Raw genomic sequence first — 22,193 nt, 5'->3', positions numbered from 1 at the left:
TGTAACCCTGCAGTAGTCATTTGGCATAACACACGGGTTTTATTATGCTAAACTCAGTGTGTGTTTTTATCCTTCCGACTTCTTTCAACGTTACTGCAGGGGACAGCTCTCATACGCACCAGCCGACCTAACTGTGGATATGTTTTAAGAGCCAAACTAGTGCAACGTATTGTGTAGTAACGTTTTTTTAGGTCGTTTTTAGGTTAGAAAATGTCACTTCGGTTGATTTTACCGGCCTGAGTGTTTAATCCTACAGTTAGCAGCGCCGTATTTAAACTGATTATCGCCTGTGCTCGGACTGCATCTACACAAATCAGCTGTTTTACGGTAGGGTTTACTGTAACACCAGTTAACGACAGGGGAACCGCTCCGATCATCGGTTATGGAACACACTGCGGTCCCCGCGCTCATTGATACACTGTCGTACTTCTTTAGGGAATTACTTCTTTGGCAGTTGTGAGCAAAACGGGGATATAAGCTTCAGTCCATCGGTAGAAATTGTTATATCGGAACTGAACAGAGTTGTTGGGCGTGTTATAAGTGTAAACAGGCCTAGTATTGACCAGCGATAGTAAACTGAACTTTTCCGAGACCCAAAGTTGTCAGGCAGCGCATCTTGCACGCATGCGCATCCTTCTATCCAGCAGCTCTAAATAAGAGTTAAAACAGAAACGAGGTGAGTTCCACATTTTAAACAACACTGCCTTTAATACTAATTTATTGTTATTAGCATTGGCACACTTTGGGAAAAGCGGCATTCGTCTTGCTTATTAGTTTACGTTATTTCCACTCTGATTTAAAACGGCGAGAATAAATCGTTTTTTTTCAAGTTTCTATTGAAGAAATTAATCAAGCAACAATGTTGAAGCTCGTAACACTAGCGTGATGTTATTGTGCGTGTGTGTGATATTGTGCGAAATATTGGTGTTTTGCATTATGCGTTTTCCTATTGTTATTAACCGGGAAACTTATTTATTACAGATTGTCCTTAGCTGGCAGCATCCAGTCACAATGCTAGGGCTAGCTGTCTAGCAAACCTCAGTTCAGTTGAACGGAGTGCAGCTAGCTGACTGTTAGCTTCATGTCAGCGCTAGCTAGCAACCTGGGCTGACATTCCGTGACAAGGGGAAAGTGAAGAAAATAACTCGAGTGACGGAAAACACAAAGTCAGGAAATTACACCGCAAGCATTTGCTTTTGTTCGACGTGTAGCAGCTTTGCATGATTTGTTTAAATGGGTAACTTGAGTAATTTACATAGTTTAAACGTGTTGGTGGCCTCTTCCTATGCTCCGCCATTTTGTATAAGACGAATGCTAATCATGGGCGCTCCTACAGACACTTTATTAATGGCTAGAATAAAACTGAGGTATTAAGTGGAAAGTCAAACTTAACCAAGATACATTAGCTCGGGCTGTTGTTTACTTTTCACATTCTTATGACCCTACATGCAAACAGAAAATATCTCCTTAATTCAGTATTGTACATGCGTCAACAGTAAAACGTTATATCGTAATATTACTCGGATTAAAACGCTCCTAAGTTTGGCCAGTCAGATCAGGGAACAGTGTTTTCTTTGAAAATTATAAACAGATGACCCTCTCAGTTGTTAATAACCAGGCAAACAGCCGGTTTTAGGAGATACTGTTAAAACGAGGAAAAGATGAACTTATGTGATTAACTTCAAGTTAAGACATCTTTCCTCCTGTTTGTCAATAGTCCCGAGGACGGTTCACTATAATGGGGCCGTTTGTGCAAGCATTTCCCTCTTAGTTGACCAGCAAAACAATATTATTATTGACTGTTTGTGAAAAATCGAAGTGCATGGTGTCCTGCAAGCCAGCACACAGTCGCCATCTAGCTGTGATGTTGGGTAATGTTTGGTAATGCTGTTTACAAGTCCATGTACAAACTGCATTCGTAGTTTGGAGCACTTTGTAGGTAAAACCAACCGGGGGGCTGATCCCCCTGATGATCACACACATTCAGCAAAATAGACGGAAAATAATGGCATAATTTAAGTCATAGTTTTAGACTGAACCTTTCTATTCATCCTCACATTTTGAACATCTTAGTGTTTTAGCATCAGTTGAGAGTATATTTAATGTGACTGTCATTATGTTTTTGCAGGTTGGTGATATCAGAGGAGTGGGAATGACCGACACCCCACCCAGTGATGGCCCCTCCCAGGGAGCTGAGTTTGATATGATGGGTGCCCTGGACTGGAAGGATGGTATTGCAACGCTGCCAGGAAGTGACATCAGGGTACGAGAGAGATTTATGACCCTGTCCAGGATAATGTGTTTAATGTTTGTGCTTTTAGTGTCTGATCAGACACAGATTTGTAAAAGCAGAGTTCTGTGTTATAGCTGAGGTGGGCCACCTTGCTTGAAATGAAAACCATCTCTGTTTACTCTCTAAAAACACAATAATGAAAGAAAACATTAACCTTGATAACTGCTATATTACACAGGGCATGTCATATGTTTTAGGAGTGTGACTCATATTCTGGCTGTCCTCTAGTAACTTGATTCATAAAGAGACAAGATCATTTAGGAGTGACCTATCTGTGATGAGCATACCTTACTTGTGTCTTTCAGTTCCGCATGACAGAGTTTGGGACTCTTGAGATTGTCACAGACCTGGAGGTCAAAGGTCAGAAGCCAGAGCCTAACCGCAAGGCCTTGGACCCAGCACAGTCTCACACGCCCACTCCTCCTCCGGAGGGCCAATCACAGACTGGCACAGCTGCAGCTAAAGCCAATCAAAGTCAGCCAGGATCGTCTCAAAGTAAAGGTATGATAGCACATGTTTAACCCCTAAAAGTATGTTTTAGTAAAGATGTGCAGTTTTTTCTTTAAATGCTTGACCTGTCAGCTTTAGCCCTTCTTTGTGCTTTGTCTTCTAGCCCCCGGTCCTGTGCTTCTGTCTCTAGAGGAAGGCCCCACTATGGAGGGCCCCAGTGTGGAGGTTGGTCCCAGTGTGGAGGTTGGCCCTAACGCAGACACAGGCCCAAACGGGGAGCTGTCAAGGTGCCGGGCCTGTGGTGGCCGTGTTCCCCGGGACGCCCTCCTTCAGGGCAAATTCTGTAGCTCTATTTGTGCCCAGCCCTCCAGCGGCAGGTAAAATCCCACACCTAATGTCATCTAAGGTTTTTTGTTATCTTTCAGATTTGTCTTAACACCAGCCAAATGTTTGATTCTACAGATCGTCTCCAGCAGAAGCAAGGGAGAGTCAAGCAGTTGAGGGTGAGAGGCTGGGTAAACGTGTGCGCAAAAAGAGGAAAATCTATATGGATTCTGGTGATGAAGAGGAAGACAACCAAGAAGAACCAGAGGTAAGGAGCATATGTTTAGCGTGTTTGTATTGTTTTTTAACCAGTGTTGCTAACCTTAGAGCTACAAGCCCCTCAAGTGTTCAGTGTTTTGCTGTAACCACTGAGGTCTTGCAATATGTTTCAATTTTAATAATTTATCTCTTCAACTTTAACTTGAGAAAACACTGAAGATGGGTGAGAAAATTGTGGACAGTTATGATTTTTGACATTTTCTTACATTTTTGTAGGAAAAGGCCAAGACGACCAAGGGAAGAAGAGGTGCCAAAATTGCTAAACTGGGTATATACAGCTCAAGATAACATTTCATGTCTTTCCTTTATTTTTACAAGTCATAAAGATGCTGTAAATCTGTAAGTGTGATGCAAGGAGGGTATATATGGCAGTTAGTATTTATTTAGTATTAGTTCTATCAATATTATGGGCATGTTTTCACATGACTCTAAATATGTGTATGTTTCTCATGATTGTGATGAGGTCCTCATGCACAGTCTACTGTACATACAACTTCAGTGTTTTTGCCCCACCGTCAGTGACTGCCCCAGCCAATAAGAAACGGGCATGGAGCTGGCCGGCTTACTTGGAAGAGGAGAGAGCCATCGCTGCTCCTGTTAAATTATTCAAAGAGGTATTTTCACCCATAAACACTGGCCAATTTTTATATATTTTTACAAACCAGACGGTTTTGTTTATTTTGTCCATGACAAGCCAAATCATGACTGATCTGTGATTGAACATTTGTCTTGCAGCACCAGACGTTTCCTCAGAGCAGGAACAGTTTTAAGGTGGGGATGAAGCTGGAGGGGCTGGACCCGTCCCACCCCTCTCTGTTCTGTGTACTATCTGTTGCAGAGGTACGTGTGCTAATAGAACACATCTATCTTTATCCCTGTTTATAATAAATAATCTGACAGTCTATTTGCCTTTCAGATCCAAGGCTACAGAGTAAGGCTCCACTTTGATGGTTACCCAGAATGCTACGACTTCTGGGCCAATGCTGACTCGTGGGATATGAAACCAGCTGGCTGGTGTGAGAAGAATGGGCATAAGTTATTGTTGCCGAAAGGTATTCACAAACACACACAGACCGACACATCTATTCATGATTTTATAACAGTGTTTATTTAGTCCCAGATGTTGTCAATCACTTATTGTGATTTATATCAACATGCAGTACTGTTGACCAAAAAAGTCACAGCAAAAATAAAACATTTACCAAAATCTCTTTTAAGTAAGACGAACAATGTAAGCCACTTTTTTCTTTTAAGCAGCCTTTTTGTTTCCTGTGTTGCAGCAGCCAAATCAGGATTTTAACAAGAAGCACACAAAGATTAATGAGTTTTGGTGACAACATCAGGGCTTGAGTGAAAGACATGGGGTGGTATTTTGGCTAGAGTAGTCTGAAACGCTCAATAACAATTCAACACTTTTACTGAATGGGCTTTATTTGACAGAGATAATACTAAAATGCCCAGATTGTAAGTCAATTTAGCCTTAATCAAAGAAAGAACAGGCTGAAGTTAACTTAATATGATAAACTGTCAAGGAATTTTACACAGGACAAAGATTAGATAAAAAAATAGCTGAGAAAAATGTACAGTATTTTACAAACAACATAACTGAGTGATATTCGTCCTGTAGGTTGTAAGGACGGAGACTTTAATTGGAGCATGTATGTGAAGAACTGCAGGGGTCAGCTGGCCCCAAAACACCTTTTCAAAAGCCTCAACACAGTGAGTTAAAAGCACTGTAAATCCTAAAGTCATCAAATGTTTCTTAAAATCAGCTTTTATAAGAGTGCTTTATTTTTTATTTCAGTCTGTGACTCCATCTGGATTCAGAGCAGGGATGAAGCTGGAGGCGATCGACAGGAAGAACCCCTCGTTGATCTGTGTAGCAACCATTGCTGCTGTTGTGGACAACCGGCTGCTCATTCATTTTGATAACTGGGACGACACATATGATTATTGGTAAGAGCCTGGTTTAAGACTGGAGGAATGGCTATCATCCAGAGGTATCCCCCAGTCCATTTGCAGGACTGCTGTATATTTCAATTGAAGTGAAATCTACTGTAGTTTATTGTCTGTACGAGCATAGTGCCTGGGTTTTTAAGGTGTGGAAAAGTGTTAACATATAGGAAATTAAGTCTTGACAAGTTTAAATTGGACAAACGGTCCTGGAAAGTTGTGCAAACATTAACATCTACAAAGTTTTACAGCTAGAACACATTTAGAAAAGTCTAACATTGGGCCTTTACTGTGTTCCTGGTTACCTAGTGGTTGTTTTTTGTGAAGGTGTGACGCTAGCAGTCCATATATCCATCCTGTGGGTTACTGTGAAGAGGCTGAGCTAACTCTGACTACCCCAGCTGGTAAGACACAGACCAAGACACACGTGGGTCAGTATAAATTCCTTTAATATACTATAGGGAATGCAGAATCTAACACTGTCAGTAATAAATACTAATACCAATTTTACATTATGCTGAAATTATTGTTTGCATGTAAAATCAATGCCTGTCAAATATTGTTGCTACTATTTGAAATAACAAGTAGAAATAATGTAAATGTATTGAAGCTAATAACAATTAAGTCAGTTCCTGTGGATGTCTAGATTGTTGTTTTTGATCCAAAGGTCAAAGGTCACAAGACAGACTCTAATGCCTTTTAACTCTCTCACTGCAGAATATAAGCAACCTAAAAGTTTCTCATGGGAGAAATACCTGGAAGAGACGGGCACACAGGCTGCTCCTGCTCGGGCTTTCAAACCGGTACAGTTCTCACAAGCAAATATAAGAATACACACAAATAATCATAATATGGACGATAGTGGTCTTAATATGGTCATTTGATTGTGGTTCTGCTTGTGTTTGCAGCGACCTCCACATGGCTTCCAGATTGGGATGAAAGTGGAAGCTGTGGATAGGAGGAACCCCATGCTCATCCGTGTTACTACCGTAGTGGACACAGAGGACCACCGACTAAAGGTACAAACTTTCCACTCAGCGACATCATTTTAAGATGAAACAGAAGCAAAATGAATCCGTCAAGAATGTTGTCTTGAACTTATAGTAAATAAAATATCATACTTTGAGGAAGAAGACGGCATAAATGTCTGCCAACTTTTGCGACATTGAACCACAGAAAGTAAAACGGACCTTGACATTCAAGGAGATAGCACAAAGACACAGTTGTTTCACAATGAATCCCTTTTTGTTTTTCAAACCCAGTCTAGTATTGTGGATTTTAAAGGGGACCTATCATGCAAAATGCACTTTGTGATGTCTTTTATACATAAATATGTGTCCCCGGTGCGTCGGGGAACTCACGCAGCGTCAGAAAATAAAACCCTCTCTTTTCCTCCGTACCCAAATCTTTTAAAAACGGGTGTACAACGAGCGGATACAGATTTACATCCGCTGTGACGTGTCCATCCGCTGTGACGTGTCCATCCGCTGTGACGTGTCCATCCGCTGTGACGTCGGCGGACCCACAGAAAGTTGCTATCAGAAACAATGCATGACGTGTTTTGGACGTAATCTCGTCTTTGTTTACATTAGCAAGCCTCACAAACACTCAGAGCTAACCTGTACTGAAGAGCACTTGTGTTTAAAAAGCAGGAAATAAAAAAAGAACTCACCTTGTGATAAACCTGCAAGAGAAAAAGCATTTGAACTCCATACTAAACAGGATGGCGTTTTATCACAACCGAGTGTAACTTTATCTCCGGTAGAATTCTGATCAGGCATTAGCTCCGCCTCCTCTTCTTTCTTTTTTTTTTGAAGCTAAGGACCCAAGATCCGCGTTTCTCTAACAGGGCTGCAAAAGAGGGGTTTGAGCAGTATGAGGGATGGCTACAATGGATGAACTGTTTGGTATTCACATGTTTTATATATAGGTATGGCCCTACAATATATTTGTCAAATATAGCATGATAGGTCCACTTTAAGTAACAAGAACAGGAATTAAATATTGCCGTAGATCAAAAGCCATTTATCTATTTAGCCCAGGTCCAATGTCCAACAGGAATTTAGATGAAAAGCCATTGATAGGTTTTTAAATGGTAGTCAAAAAGTGTTTTGAGTTAAGTAAAATAAATAAATAAAAAGTAATAAAAAAAAAAAAAATCTATAACTTGTTAAGGATGTGTTTCAACTTCTGTGTAATTTTGCTTAATGCACTGTCCTCTCCTCTAGATTCATTTTGATGGCTGGAGTTCAGAGTATGACTATTGGGTGGAGACCGACTGCCCTGATCTGCACCCTTTAGGATGGTGCCAGAAAACAGGACACCCACTGCAATACCCGAACGGTGAGACTCCCTCACTCACGCACGCTCGCTCGCTCACTCACTCACAGTTTTCCTCTGCCTTCATTTAATATCTGTATGAAGTCATTAAGGAAAATGGTCTTCCTTCAGTTCTTTGCATAGATTTATGAACATCCCCCGTGTCTGTGTGTATATATTTCAGGCTCCACTGAGTTAGTGACCGCCCCGGGACAAGGATGTCCTACCCCAGGATGCAACGGGGTTGGCCACATTAGAGGACCTCGCTATGGGACACACTACACGTTAGTAGCACATACTCTGTATTGTTATTTATTTTATTTAGTTGCTGTTGTCTTTGTTTCTCATTGTTTTCAATCTTCATGTCCTATCAGATCACTTTATTATATTCTTCTTTATCCCTTTCAGTTTATTTGCACCTACCCTTTGTTGTAATGTCCTTTTATCCTACCTTTTATATATGCTTTGCAAAGTGCTATTTTTTAATTTACGATGTATTTATCTTATTATTATAATCACTGTTGCTCAAGCAGCACATTAATAGTTACGATTAGTTGTTATCAATGTAAGGAGACTGTGTATGTCATATTTCAGATATAATGTATACTTGTGTGGGCTGCCTTTAGTTTAAATGTGTTGCTTGTTTGTGTGCGTGTGGGAGTTTTGAGTCTTTAAAGTGACATCGATATATATATTTGTTCAGCCTAACAGTTTAATTGCAGAGCCATGCTGTAGCCCTGGTGGGGCCCTGGTTATAGTTTGTGTGTCTCTTGTGTGTGCAGTGAGGTGAGCTGTCCCTACTCGGATGTTAATCTGAACAAAGAGGGCCTGCTGCCAGATCGCCTCAGCGGAGAACGACCCGTCGCCCTCAGTGGACCTCACCCACGTGGGCGACGTCCGGACTTTCCCACAAACACTACGACGCAGAGCTCCACAACGTCAGAACAGCCCGAGGGAGCTGAAGACCCCCAGAACAGGTTAGCGGCTGTCACTCTAAAAACACAGCATGTACATAAAAGGGACCGATAACCCCCAAAGAAAAAAGAAAATAGTTCCTAGATTAAACTGCTCACAAAAACGGATGGAGATTATGGATCATAGAGAGTTGACAGGTCATGTTATTATCTGTAAAGAGACGTTTTTAAAATATATTTTATTTGCTGCTTTGAGCATCACAAACCGAGTGCCATCTAGCTCTGTTTATTTGATGAAGGCAGGCATCTCTACTTTTAAAAACAAATGACCAGGACTGATAAATAGCCCTCCAGGGAGGAGCATAAATGTTTTTTAGATTTTTGGATAAACTGTTCCTTTTTTCAAAAACACTCCCAAGATAACTTATTTTAGTGTTTCAAATGCAACTCTATCCTGTGGTCTGTATCTGACATCTGGTTATCTATGTTGCTAGGAAACCGGTGACAGTGGAAGCTGAGCGCTTGGGACGCACTGCTCAGCCGGAGCCAGCAGGTGGCGCCAGCGAGCCGAGCCACAATGGAACAAGGCCCAAACGGTACCCTCACATCCAGCTCTACTGCTGTAGTGTAATGTCAAAGAGGTTCTCCTGTGTCAGAGAGTGACAGTTTTGATGTCTTTTCAGAACCGCTCCCGTTCCCAAATACTTGAAAATGCACTACGTTAAAGAGGAGATCGGTCACGGCAAAGGTGCGTGTGAATGCGAAAAGGAGACGTGATAAATCATGTAAATCAGCACCTCACTCCCACTGACTGCTGCCCTTCCTCCCTCCCCTCCCCCCCCCCTCTCTCTCTCCGCAGCCTCTCCAGATGCCATCTCTCTCCAGCAGGCCCTCCACGAGTCAGTTTTCTCCCCCGGCCTCTCCGCCTCCCCCCCTCACCGGGTGGCTCTCTGCTGGGACAAACACTGCCAGCTGCTGCCTGAGGTCCTCGGGCTGACTGCCAAGCGAGTTGCCACTTGGAGCGCTGAGGAGGTCGGACATGCTTACACACTCGCACTGCGCCAACACATGAGAAGCAGACATGCTCCTCATTCACTCCCCTACATGAAGGCAGCTAGTTGTTCAGAGAAGCTGTGCATGAATATTCAAACAGAGCCTTTCTGACTCCGAGATGGTGCTCGCTTTCCACCTGTCGGTTCCATAAAGGCATACAAGCCTCTCTGGTTTGAAGCTTGGAAGCTGAATTCATTTTTATTTTGTGCATGTCTATTCATTGTGTTCTGACATTCAGAGCCAGTATCTCTGCACAGTTGCAGATTAAAAAGACAAACGAAATGACACAATTATATAATATAATGTTTGTCGGATTAAATTCCAGCTGATGGTGCGTAGGATTCTTTCAGACTCATGTGATACAAACATTTCCATTAAATAACTCACCGCAAGAAAAAGAAAACAGTTTGCTGACCTGCTTGCCCCCCCAAAAAAGCCCCTACCTACCTGAACAAGGATACAAAATACATTTACACTTACAATACAACACAATAATAATCTGTATTTTCATAAAATATGACGAAAGACATTCTCAGCTTTGTTCGAACCCATGAACAAAGGCTTTGAATGTTATGAAATAAATCAATAAAAAAATGTATTTGCTAAATTTCTAGGTTAAGATTTAAAAATGGTTTGTGTTTGATCTTTTGTGCTGAAAGTTATTTCCTTTTTTCATCAGGTCGCCACATTTGTCAAAGGTTTACCAGGATGTAAAGAACATGCTACTATATTTAAAACAGAGGTAAGCACTTCAGATTCAACTGATTACATTATTTCATTATCAATAAAGAGTATTTTTCTATTCTTATTGTTACTTTTTTTAATTAAAAAGCCCAACATGTCCTTCAATTGTTACATGCTCTTTTGGATTGTTGCTATAGTTTCCAGCTTCTAGTTGAGTAGCTGGATGCTAAAACTTCAAACCCAGACACACAGGTGGCAGCAATAAGCTCTTAATGAATTCAATGTTTATCCGTGGCGCCACCTGTGTGTATCCCCATGTCTGACATAAAGCAGATGGAAAAAGGCTCTGACATTTTTACACCATATTGAATCATATTTTTTTTTCATACCAGTCAGTGTGCAAAGTTGCCTTGTTAGTCTTTGCCTTGCAGCTCTTCGTAATTGTATAACGTTCTCTCCACCTTCATTACATTTGCTTAATAAGTCATCCCTGAATCTTCAACTCATGTCTTCTGATTGTAATGCTACCCAAAACGTTGTTAGTCAAACTGTAAGCAATCCTTTATTCTCAGAATGAATTGACTTAAAGGTCCCATGTCATGGCCATTTCTACTGATCATCACTAGAACAGATTTACATTGTTCAATGTTCCAAACTCACATTGGTTTCTCAAACAGCATCTCTGTATATATGTGTATTCACTCTCTGTCCTAAACGGCTTGTTGGAGCTCCTGCCCCCGCCCCCCCTCCCTATGAGCCCACTGTGCTCTGATTGGTCAGCTCACCCACTCTGTTCTGATGAGTCCACCACCGTTACAGCGGAAAATCAGTGATTATGTGTTACAATGGCGTTAGCAACCAGAAAATGACACCAGTAATGACAAACATGAGAATGCTGCGTGGGGTCTGGGTGCCGTGTTGGCGGGACGTTGCGGGGCTCACTGCTGCGAGGAGCGGACAGTGTGAGCTGGGTTACTGGGGTCGTTTCCTGGTTGCTGCGTGGGCTCGGCGAAACCCAGCCCGAGCACACACACACACATAGTGCTGCGTACCGGTACGCCGAACCGGTACTGGACTTGTAAAAAGTTTCGGTTCAAGTCCGGTTAAAACCGGAACGTCGGGAACCGGTACTTACGTATATTCTCCTTTTTGTTCTAAACCATCTAAAACCTTCCATAGATCGAGAAATTTGCGCTGAGAAAAGACGAAAAACATTGTTTTGGCTTCTGATATGGCGGCCATTACTGAGCTCACGAAGTCTCGCAAAATATCGCAACTGCTCGCGAGATCTGTGTGACGTCAAGGGAAACTGGCTTAGACATAGTGGACACTGACAGCGTGGGATGCTGGTTGCCATATTTGGTAGTGTAGCTAAGCTAACTCCTTTGTATGTATGGTGATATAGTGTCTGCCGAAAGAGCAACACTTCACCCAGACAATGTCAATATGTTGTTGTTCTTGAACAAGAACACATAGACTTGTACTCTTGCATATTGAGTCTTGTATGTACATCACTATGTATGTAGTTGTGTTGTGTAGTTAGTAAGTAACACATGTAGAGTTCTAGAAAAGACATGGTGTAGACACAAGTTGGAAGGGGGCACAATAAACCTGACGAGTTTGAATTTGAGTTGATTATGAGTTTATTTTCAATTGATAATTAGCTCACAGTAAGTTCACTTTAGTTACTCACACAACTTGACACAAGTCTGGACTTATAAGTCCGGACTTGAACCTGAACCTCTGGACTTGAGTCCGGACCTGAACCTGAATGTGAGTCCAGGTACACAGGACACACACACACACACACACACACACACACACACACACACACACACACACACACACACACACACACACACACACACACACACACACACACACACACACACACACACACACACACACACACACACACACACACACACACACACACACACACACACACACACACACCCTTGCCGCGTCCCGCCATCTCAGGCTGAGAAATCCACGGAGCTGTAGCTGAGAAAAGATTGAGGGTGTGTATTTGAGGAAGTGCGCTGATTGGTCTGACGTAACGGCTCCGCGGATTGGTCCATTTGGGTCGTCGTTACGTCACTTAGTATCAGGAAGAAAACGAGAAATCTCCAACGAGGCGTTCTGGGGCAGCATAGACAGGTCTTTTTTTGTGTTAGAGTTTTACTCGCTACAGGGTGCACTTTGAGGGTTTTTCACTCTGCAGACCATTTACATGCAGAAAAACCTTCATAACACACAAGGGGATGGGTAATAACTGGAAAAGCATGACACGGGACCTTTAATATCACATTCCTTGATCATTCATTCCCTTATGGTGACTTGTAGAGTTTGAGTTGTATACTGATGTTCATTAAAGCCCAATAAGTAATTCCCAGAGCATTTATTACTAAGAAAATTCATTAAAGTCGATGCGTTTTCATGTGCTGATAAAGTCATAACAAAATCAAAACATGGTTGTCGAGTTTTGTTAATTGCAAAGATGTTTTTGCTTAGGATGTAACTTCTCTTATTGACAGTTAGAGACTAGCTTGTGAATAAATTAGCCAGATATTGATCTCAGGGGTCGGAAGAGACCATAAACAGAGTTGAATATAGCACATTCACCAGGTGGCGAGAAACACTAATCACTTGTGTTCTTGTGACTTGTTTGTAATGATGGTTAATATTTACTAAACGACTCTGGTTACTCTGTAAAAACTCAGTAATAAGGAGCAACATTTTTCTTTCCCTTTCCTTCTTAGCAAATAGATGGCGAGTCCTTCCTGCTGCTCACCCAGGCGGACATCGTCAAGATTCTGTCCATCAAGTTAGGGCCCGCCCTCAAGATCTACAACTCCATCCTCATGTTGAAGAACGCAGACGAAGAGTAGAAACTCCAAAGACTGAAGAGGAGTCGCTCCCTCCTTTCATCGACACTCAGCTATGAAGACTTTTGATCCAATCAGCTTCAACAGCTTTTGTCTGTGGAGCTCTGCGACAGAGCGGAGCAGCATCACCAGAGACAGAAGCGGAGGCCATCATCTCAGAAAAAACGTCCACCCCTCCCCCCTCTCCCCCTCCTCTCTCCATGATGGAGGTCACTTCGATACTTTAAGTTTTCTTGATCTCTATCGTGTTTGTTTACTGAATCATTTAAAAAAGAACTACAGGCACCTTCAATGCTTCTTAACATTGTACAGTTTTTGAATTGGATTTAGTGTTGCGTTAATGAATGGTGCTCGGGCTAAGAGCAGATGGAACAAGAGCGTTTGTGCTTTGTTTCATTTTTACTTAGCAATAGATTTTTTCTTTTTTAAAGGTGCAAAATACAATCGTGGAGGGCGAAAGGTTTTTAAAATGTGAAACCCAGTGGAGCAGAAGCACTATGTAGTTCAGCTGTTCTCCTCTAGATGGAGAGCGTGGGCAGCTCTACGGGCCCGCAGGCGAGACGCTTTGATTAGATCGGAGCTGAAGCTTGGGTTGAAAGGGGGATGGTAAAGACTTTGTGTGTTTGTGTGTGCAGATGTGAGAGTGTTTGAGAAATAAGGGTGTAATTTCCCATCAGCCCACGTGTTATGTTCTGGTCAGAGGATTGTTTTGTGGCAGGCATGGCTAAGGGCTAAATGTTCAATCAAGAAACCTTGCAATCGTTTAAAGTTGAACGAGACAGCTTTATCTCTGTCTCCTTTGTTTGTTAATGGGAACGGCACATGAAAATGAATGTCTAAAAAAACAGCTTTTCTGTTGTTTTGTTTATATTATCTTGTTTATTTTCATTCACATTGTAAATAGTATACAGCTACAAATGGACTGTCCTCGCTCCCTAACAGAGTTTACTCCTGCTTGATTATGCAAAGGCTTGACATCTGTCCACGAGGAGAGGACGTTGTGACAATGAAAACATACGAGCCTCAATTCATACAAAGATTTTGAGAAAAAAAGAAACAAAAGAAACATTGTCAGTGTCTTTGTGAATCAGCGTGTACTTCGGTGAGTTGGAATGTGTACATCAGCAACTGTTTAAATGCAAACGGCTTTTATTTATGTATTCTAATTTAAAGGGTAATGTTACTCTGTTTTTGGCTCCGAGGTAAGCTGTGGCTCTTTGACAGAAAGTGTGTGAATGGGTGAAAATAAATAAGATGCACACTGTCTGCTGTCCTCATTCAACCTCTCTCACCACACACATCCTCCTAAACCCGTCTTTATCTGTACATTTGAGTTATTTACAGAAGGGGAAAACACATTGGCTTAAGTACTTCATGCATTTTTGAGGCAACGTAGTGTGACAAAACAAACATTACTTAAGGTCTATCTACTAACTTTTGTTCCTGCTTTTTGAGAGCTCAGTAGCTGTTGCACTTTAAGTGATGGCACGTTTAGGAAATCTGTGGCAGGGGCTCAATTGACTCTTCAATTTAATATTTCATCTAGGGCTGCACGATATTGGAAAAAACTGACATTGCGATCCCCCCCCCCCCCCCCCCCCATGATATATATTGCGATATGGAAACATACAGGAATTGAAGAAAAGACAGTTTTTTCCCCCGCAAACCATCCTTTCTTGAACTTTAATGCTATACAATTGGTATTTTTTAAATTATATTTAACCGGATGAAAGATTTTAGTCACGGGCGTCTGGGTCTTAAGTTATCAGAGCAACAAGCTGAGCTCGCTCGGTTAGCAGCGAATGCACATATCGTGATTATCGTCACGACACAATATATCGTGCAGCCCTAATTTCATCCACACCCAGTCGTTCCCAACCTTTCTGGTTCAGGCATCCTTTCAAATAAACAGTAGAGGTTTCTCAATACTCAAATTTCCCCTCCTCGACTCCTATCCTCGATACTTAGTCCCGCCCACAGGAGATGCGAGCGGAGGACTGAGGAGGGGAACCGAGGAGAGAGGAGGGGAAATTAGAGTATTTAGAAACATCTAGTCTCTGGTTCCCTCTCAAAACCTCTCAGGTGGTTTCATTTACATAATTGTTTGAAGAAGAAAAATGACTTGAGGCCTTGCGTTTTTATTCTTTCTTATTACATTAATCATCCCACGATGATGATGTACTGTATGACCCTTAAGACGCAGCTTGAGCCTGGAGTTGATAAAAACAACCACTAACTCCATTAACTGGAAAAGTAAAATGCTCCTTACTCATTACTAACCATCTATGTAATGAGTCCCTGGGCATGTACTGTTTTGTGTTCACATAAATAGCTTCAAGTGTTTTGGCCCACGGTTTCTGTGAAATGACAGTAAGTTGGCCTTTTGTGAGACCGAATGTTGCCATATGGCCTCAAAGTGGAAACTGTCTGGTTGTGTTTTGCTCACACATGACCCACATCCACATCGGGCAAAACACATCACAGCTCACCCTCAAACCACCGTACTGTGTGTTGCCTACCTGACCCTTCAGCAAGCCTAAACCCCTTCCCCCCCCCCAATGCTGGCCGGGGGCTCATCTGTGTGCTGGCTGACATGACACTTGTTGACATTGCCGAAAACTGTGGCCCAGATACATTTGTCCAGGATGTACTCCTACAAAGCATTGCCGGAGTCCGTTTAAAGTAAAAAGTCCACCAAACACAATTCCACCTTTTGTTTAGTGGTGGTGACGTGAGTTATGCGATTCTTACAATAGCATTTCACTTTTTAAAATTACTAAAGTGGTGTATATTGGGTTATGTCCTTTAAAAACTGTTATTTCAAGATAAACCAACATCTTTTGATTGGGTTTGAAAAGCCACAGTTTATTTAGTTTTACAAGGTTTTTGTTTTAAATCTTCACTCCACGCTTTTCTACAGTTTGGCACAACTGACAATCACTATTTAACCCCGGCTGATATCATTAGAAATGTTTTGGGAAACACAAGCGGCGCGCACTGTTTGCATATCTAGGAAGTGAGATCCAAAAGCAAAGCCGCCAATCAAGCTAATGGCCAAAGAGAATTAAAGGGAAAGCTTCAAGATTGTAACTTTTAAGAAAAAAAAAAAAGAATGAGAGCAGAGTCAAAGATATTTATGTGTATGTCAAAACGTTACGCCTACATTGGCCACAATGCACGAGAACCACCAACAGGTCAGTCAGACATGTGGGTGTGTTAAGCTAGTAGTGGCTAATGTAGCCTCAAAGATAGAAGGAGAGTTGTTAAGAGAGCCGGTTAGCTCTCCTCTTTCTAATTTTGTTTCATTTTTAAACTTGTAATTTTTCGCCCGAGTCGATGCCTTAAGTGACATCAAGAGGCAATTTCCAGAACATTTGCAGCCTGCAGCTACACAGCCACAAAAGGTATGTTACAACCTTTTTCCCAGGCAGCAGTGAATCAATTTGATTTGTCACATGAAACTTTACAAGGTACATCTCCTGTGAAATGCACTTTTAAATCAGTGGAGTTCCCCTTTAAGACAAGGCAAGTTTATTTAAATAGCACAATTCAGCAGCAAGGCAGTTCATAGCGCTTTACATAAAACATTAAAAGCATCGAGACTAAGAGCAAAATAAACACATTAAAAGAAAATACATTTGAATACAAGTCATTAAAGAGCCAAGAGAATAGAAAATAGAGCCAAAATAGAACAAGATCTTTATAAAACGTATGAACAAATGATCACAGTGAAATAATTATTCAATCAAAATCCACACATCTGAGAATTGATTTTCATACCCTAAATAATTAAACTGAGATTATAAGGGCTGCTGTAAAGATAGAAAATAATGCTGTATATAATGTGAAGAAAATCATTGGAGACCCCCAACCTAGTGTTTTTCAAAAGAGATTCATTTCTGGTTACATTTGATGCATTTGCTCTACACATTTCAGGTTTGTGCGGGAAGGAGGCTGCTTCGTCAGTATCTCACTGTTTGGTGATCACTAAGAATAACCGGGCTCACCGTGGGACTGGCCTGGACCAGCCTCACATTCCCACGACCCCTCCTCTACTCACAGACAAATGAAAACACAGGCTGCAGAGGCGCTCCGGCAGAGGCGCAGGGAGGCGTGCAGAGTGGCTTTGCACCACTTTTAGTAAGACTGTTTTTTACTCTAAAAGCTTCATTTCTGGCTCCGCAGTGCGCGCTATTGCGCTGCTCACGGGCACACGGTATGAAAAACGTCGTAATGTGAGGAGGAAAACACGGAGAAAGTCAGAATTTAACGCACGGAGTGGGAGGAATAACGAAACTCAGGGTTTGTTTGATTTTTTTTATCATGCCGAGGATCCCGTTTCTGCTTCGGATTTACCTCCAAGACAAGGCAAGTACCCTGTCAGATTGTTTCCATTGACTGCGATAAAGTAACCGGACAGTGATCTGCAGTGAATTATAGACAGCAACAGTGCAGTGGTGCAACATGAATTATAATATAACATTAAAGATGCATGCGTAAAAGCACTTATAAAACAGCAATTTGTCATTTGCGTCCTGTTGAATCACCCTTAGCCTAGTGTTCACTCGCTCCGGGGGAAACGGAATCATGAGTTCAGACAACCCAACTAATGTGCCTCTTTATTTGTGACTGCAGTGACATTGTTAACTCAAATCACGCGATCCTGAAAGGGGTCATTCGTTTTTATTCCCATGATGATGATGATGATGATGATGAAGGTTTGATAGCAGTTCAGCCCAGGTTCAGAGGAGCTGCTGTGTGGCTCCACAGAGACACTGGACTGGAGTAGCCACTTGCCTTATTAAAGCTGCTACTTCCTGTTGTGAGCACTGCAGTCGACTGCCTTCTCCCAAACACCTCATGTGCTCTCCCTTTGGGGCCGCATGCAACACTTTGTGACTGAATTATTGTATTTCTCTGTGTTCTGTTCAGTGTGAAGCCAGAGGATGACAGCAGCCAGTCCTCCCTGCAGCCCCACCTCCTCCCTCTCCTCCCAGTCCTCACCTGGTTGCCTCCCAGCATGCCAAAGGCACCTGAAGAAAGGCAGAGCCCTCCACACCACCCTGCCCCTGCGCTCCGCCCCGGGGGTGTGGCTCCTGCTGGGTGTGGTGGTGGTCCTGGTGGGGATGGCTGTGGCGGTGGCGGGCTACGTGTCCTCACCACCGAAGCCCGTGGTAAGCGGGCGCGGCTCCACCCACATTGAGAGGATGAAGCTGGCCGGGCCCGTCGTCATGGGAGTGGGCCTCTTCATCTTCATCTGTGCCGCCACGCTTCTGTACGAGAACCGGGATCTGGAAGAAGTCCTCAGACGGGGGACGTGCGATGACCTGGAGGATCTGAAAGGGGGAGAAGGCTGGGAGGATTCACAGGAGCAGCCCAGCTTCAGCTGTCAGGAGCAGTGGGAGGAGAAAGAGGGGGGGCAGTGGGCCGCTCCGACCCACACACTCCCCCTCTCGGACCAGAACTGTGGGACGCCTCACAGGAACACACACACCGTCAGCGGCACGCCGTCACCGCCGCCTCCTCCTCCGGATGCAGGAGATAGAGAGGAAGAGGAGGATGAGGAGAAGGAAGGAAGATCAACCCTTCTGGCCCGAGTCCTCCACCACAAGGAGCCGACTCCTCACCCTCCCTCCCCCTGCCCCTCCATCTCCCACTCCTCAGTGTACTCAGACTCTTGCAACTCCAGTGAAATTAACTTCAACATACGGACAGGCCTTCCTCAACACTGAACTCATAAAATGTGCATGATGAGATTCTTTGGAGGTTTCACGTGCGGACACACACTTAAAACGGGACTTTGCTGTCTTGAATAAACAGATGAGATGTTTAGTGGTATGCTTTAGTGCCTCCGAGTGGCGCAGTCGGTCTGACTCACTGTCTGTGAAGGGTGTTTTTGTCCTACATCGTTCTCTGACTCACCCACGTTTGAAAGATTCGGATCGGTGGTGTTTGATGTCAACTCACCATCTTGTTGTCTTTGAACTCACCCATGCCTGAAATCCCCAAAAGCCACTGCTTGTTTGACCATATTTGGACGTGAGGAGCACTGCTGAAAACGTATTTAGGTGCTGTGCTGGGAGACGGACCAACTCACACACACACACTCTCTCACACACACATGCAGATGTACTGCGTCTACATTTACTCACTAGAGATGCTTTGGTTAAGAGGATGAGCACGATTAGGTCTTAAATGATTCTTTATCTAATCTCACACATACTGTAATCTAGTCTCTATCCGAGGAAATTGTGTCTGTGTAAACAAGAGAAGTGCACAAGGCCACACTCCTCTCACTCGACACCTACAGCCCCGCTATAAATACCAGCTGCTGCACTGTACACATGCAACTTTCAGTGTTTCACTGTAATTCAACTTTTTTTTTTGTATTCAGCTGCTCAGTTTCTTTTCCTTTTCTCGAGTGTGGTGAGGCGAGATCTTAAAGAATGTCAATCAGATGGTGGATAGAAGAGAAAAGAGCAATGACTGGGAAAAAAGAAAACCCTGTTAGGCTGCCATGACTTATCCCTGACGCAGTTTAACTGAGAAAAGCGGTCCTGTGAGTCGTGTAACTGAAGCCTCACACTCCCACCATCCCAACCTTTCATCTCCTCTCGCTTCATCATCTGATTCCTACGCTTTATTCAAATACCCCCATCCTCCAGCTCAAGCCTTGGCTGCTGAAATATAGAGCAAATACAATGCAGAGGGAAATGTTTTTGGGTCCAATTAAGCAAAAGTCTGAGAGGTAAATGGGGTAGGATTTTAATTATCTCCAGCGTTTTCCCCCCCAGCCTTTAATTACACAGGGGATCAGTCTGAAGGGTTTTATAGGTTCTTTAGGACTGCAGAGTATTTCCTTTTTGTTCTGGCCCATGCTGAGATACTGCCATCCAGATGACGACTGAGACTGAAGCTTACAGTCATTTGCAGACACACATTTCCCTGAAAGCAGCACCCATCTCCCTCTCTCTCTCACACACAGGGTTTATGTCAGTACTTTATGCTGTTTTCAGATGCTAGATGTTTATTTCAGTGGCAGGTACGAGTCGGGGAGATGTGTCTGAATCCTGCAACAGGCTGCAGCTTCATCACACTCTCTCTCTCTCTCCTCACTCTCACACATACAGTCCTTCTCACTGTGAGAGATGCTCTGATGTGTTTACGTTCAGGAGAGGGAACCCTGCAGGATGTCAGAGCTGCAACCAAAGATTATTCATCATGAATCTGCAGCTTGTTTTCTGATTATCATGAAATATTGTTGTCTACACTTAATGGCCAGTTTATATTCTAGGTAAAATGCAGTTTCATTGGACATTGCTGCAATAAATGATACTTTTATGAGGGTTATTATGTTCAAGAGGTCCATTATTCTATGCATTATGCATGCTAATGTGTTTTCTATTATTGTGTCCAGCCCATTTATATCAATGAGGGTTGGCTAAAAGTCCACGTCTGTATAATGCAATATCGTTCAACTGCATCACAATCCTCCCAAAGTCTCAAAACATCAATTGCTTTATATTTATTAACCATTTCTGCTGTCAGTAGCAAGATGAATTTGTGCTAATACATATTTAGAGGCATCATTCCTCTTTCAGTCGGACACTGAACCGACCAGTGGCTGTCACATATCTTCACACACACACAGATAGTCCTGCGGCAACACAGATTTCAAGAAGTCATTGAGGTTTCTCCCCTGTGCTTGTACAACAGTGTTGTTACATAACTCAGCAAGACGTCTTTTTTCTCCTTTTTGCTGCATTGAGAATATAGCTGCGTTAAATCTCCTCCTTAGATACATGTATAAGCAGATGGACCATAGGCTGTAAGCTGCTTAACCCTGCACTGACTCTGGACACATGCACTTTCTCCGTTCCCCAAGAGAGATAGAGAAACTGGGATCAACACTTTTTGGGTTTAAAAGGTGTGAGGGAGGAAGATGCCAGTTTAAGTTGTTTTTTTTAATAGTCAGAGAAATAGGATTACGTTTAGGGGAGACACTGCAGGTGGATAGGGTCCAAACAAAACTAATAGATAACACCATGAAACATTCCCAGTTGATAACCTTACAATATTTATTTTTGTATTTAAAATGATTGTTTAAATATGCCAATGATGCATTATCACATTAGGAGAAAGAAAAACGTTTTTGTTTTTTTTAAATGACATTTTGTTTTCACTAGTCTGAAAAGTGACCGCAGTGTGTTTGTAAACAGTGATGAGCTGGATGGAGAAATATGTTCCACCACCTAGGTCCACATCTGGCATTGAGTATTTCGTAAAAACTGAGGTTACCAAACACTTAAGGAAACATAAAATCTCTCTGGTGGCCGAACTCCACCTCCCATCCCTTGGGAGTTCTGAACATTTTCAGCTGTTCCCTGTTGTTTTATCTTCATCAGCCTCTCAGCCAGGGACGTGCACAGACATTTTGGGGGGCAGGGGCTCAAGTGAGAAAAAGGGCACATCCCATAATCATGTATTGAAAAAAATGTAAAACTAAAAGTTAAATATAGTTGCACATCTCTGGCTTACCGACCAATTAATTATAATACCCTCACACTCACGCCATTGTTTAATACTCAACATAATTCTACAAAATAATCAGTTAACACACAATGACAGAGACAATGGTCTTCTTTAATATTCACTACGCACAAGAGCAGACATCAACAAAGGAAACTATGCCACAATGTGCATGTTTTCTATGCTACTAGTTAATTGCTATAATAATTAGTTTATTTTAACACAACATTAAGTCCTTTGAATTATTTTTGTGGTAACACTTCAAAATCAACAAAGATCTTCACACAAAACTGAAAAAGGCTTTTTTCTACATAAATACGCAAACCAATCTACACTCCAAACTACAAGTAGGGCTAAGTTTAGTTACAACGATTACACTTAGTGCATTCTGCTCTCCTCTCCTACTCATTTACTTAATTTAATTGGACAAAACACATCAAAAATGCTGAAAAAACGGTGCAAAAATATTTATTAAGAACATGCAAAAATACTGCAACTTTACTGAAA

At 42.4% G+C, this 22,193-nt stretch overlaps 2 protein-coding genes across 5 annotated transcripts; both read left to right on the top strand.

Annotated features, from left to right (window-relative positions):
- The first annotated feature begins 430 nt into the window (after positions 1-430).
- On the top strand, positions 431-14,421 carry l3mbtl1b (L3MBTL histone methyl-lysine binding protein 1b). 4 transcript variants are annotated; one of them, XM_079691639.1, is made up of 22 exons: positions 431-676; positions 2,129-2,263; positions 2,599-2,794; positions 2,907-3,120; positions 3,206-3,335; positions 3,563-3,614; positions 3,866-3,960; positions 4,082-4,186; positions 4,263-4,398; positions 4,974-5,065; positions 5,151-5,302; positions 5,627-5,703; positions 6,017-6,102; positions 6,208-6,318; positions 7,528-7,642; positions 7,803-7,902; positions 8,401-8,595; positions 9,027-9,128; positions 9,216-9,280; positions 9,392-9,564; positions 10,265-10,327; positions 13,032-14,421. In XM_079691639.1, exons 2-22 carry the CDS (start codon positions 2,153-2,155, stop codon positions 13,158-13,160), a joined length of 2,499 nt encoding a protein of 832 aa, XP_079547765.1. In that variant the 5' UTR covers positions 431-676; positions 2,129-2,152; the 3' UTR covers positions 13,161-14,421. The 4 variants fall into 4 exon arrangements, with proteins under 4 accessions (XP_079547765.1, XP_079547762.1, XP_079547764.1 ...); XM_079691636.1 differs by having other exon boundaries at positions 435-676; positions 5,627-5,730; XM_079691638.1 differs by lacking the exon at positions 431-676 and adding an exon at positions 1,062-1,166 and having other exon boundaries at positions 5,627-5,730.
- A 396-nt stretch (positions 14,422-14,817) lies between these two features.
- On the top strand, positions 14,818-20,507 carry LOC307045732 (uncharacterized protein). The gene is made up of 3 exons (XM_079691642.1): positions 14,818-16,561; positions 17,094-17,525; positions 18,090-20,507. The coding sequence occupies exon 3, from the start codon at positions 18,104-18,106 to the stop codon at positions 18,887-18,889; it is 786 nt and encodes a 261-aa protein (XP_079547768.1). The 5' UTR covers positions 14,818-16,561; positions 17,094-17,525; positions 18,090-18,103; the 3' UTR covers positions 18,890-20,507.
- Positions 20,508-22,193: the final 1,686 nt, after the last annotated feature.

Source organism: Notothenia rossii, assembly GCF_949606895.1.
Source record: "Notothenia rossii genome assembly, chromosome: 7".
Lineage (NCBI taxonomy): Eukaryota > Metazoa > Chordata > Actinopteri > Perciformes > Nototheniidae > Notothenia > Notothenia rossii.
Note: the sequence above shows the minus strand (reverse complement) of the source record. Positions and strands in the feature narration are given on the sequence as shown.

Bases quoted from the DNA above. Each gene is read 5' to 3' on its own strand.
- l3mbtl1b (XM_079691636.1), top strand. From the start codon at position 2,153: ATGACCGACACCCCACCCAGTGATGGCCCCTCCCAGGGAGCTGAGTTT. The intron at 2,795-2,906 runs GTATGATAGCAC...TTTGTCTTCTAG, and splicing joins AGGATCGTCTCAAAGTAAAG to CCCCCGGTCCTGTGCTTCTG. The intron at 7,643-7,802 runs GTGAGACTCCCT...TATATATTTCAG, and splicing joins CCCACTGCAATACCCGAACG to GCTCCACTGAGTTAGTGACC.
- LOC307045732 (XM_079691642.1), top strand. From the start codon at position 18,104: ATGACAGCAGCCAGTCCTCCCTGCAGCCCCACCTCCTCCCTCTCCTCC.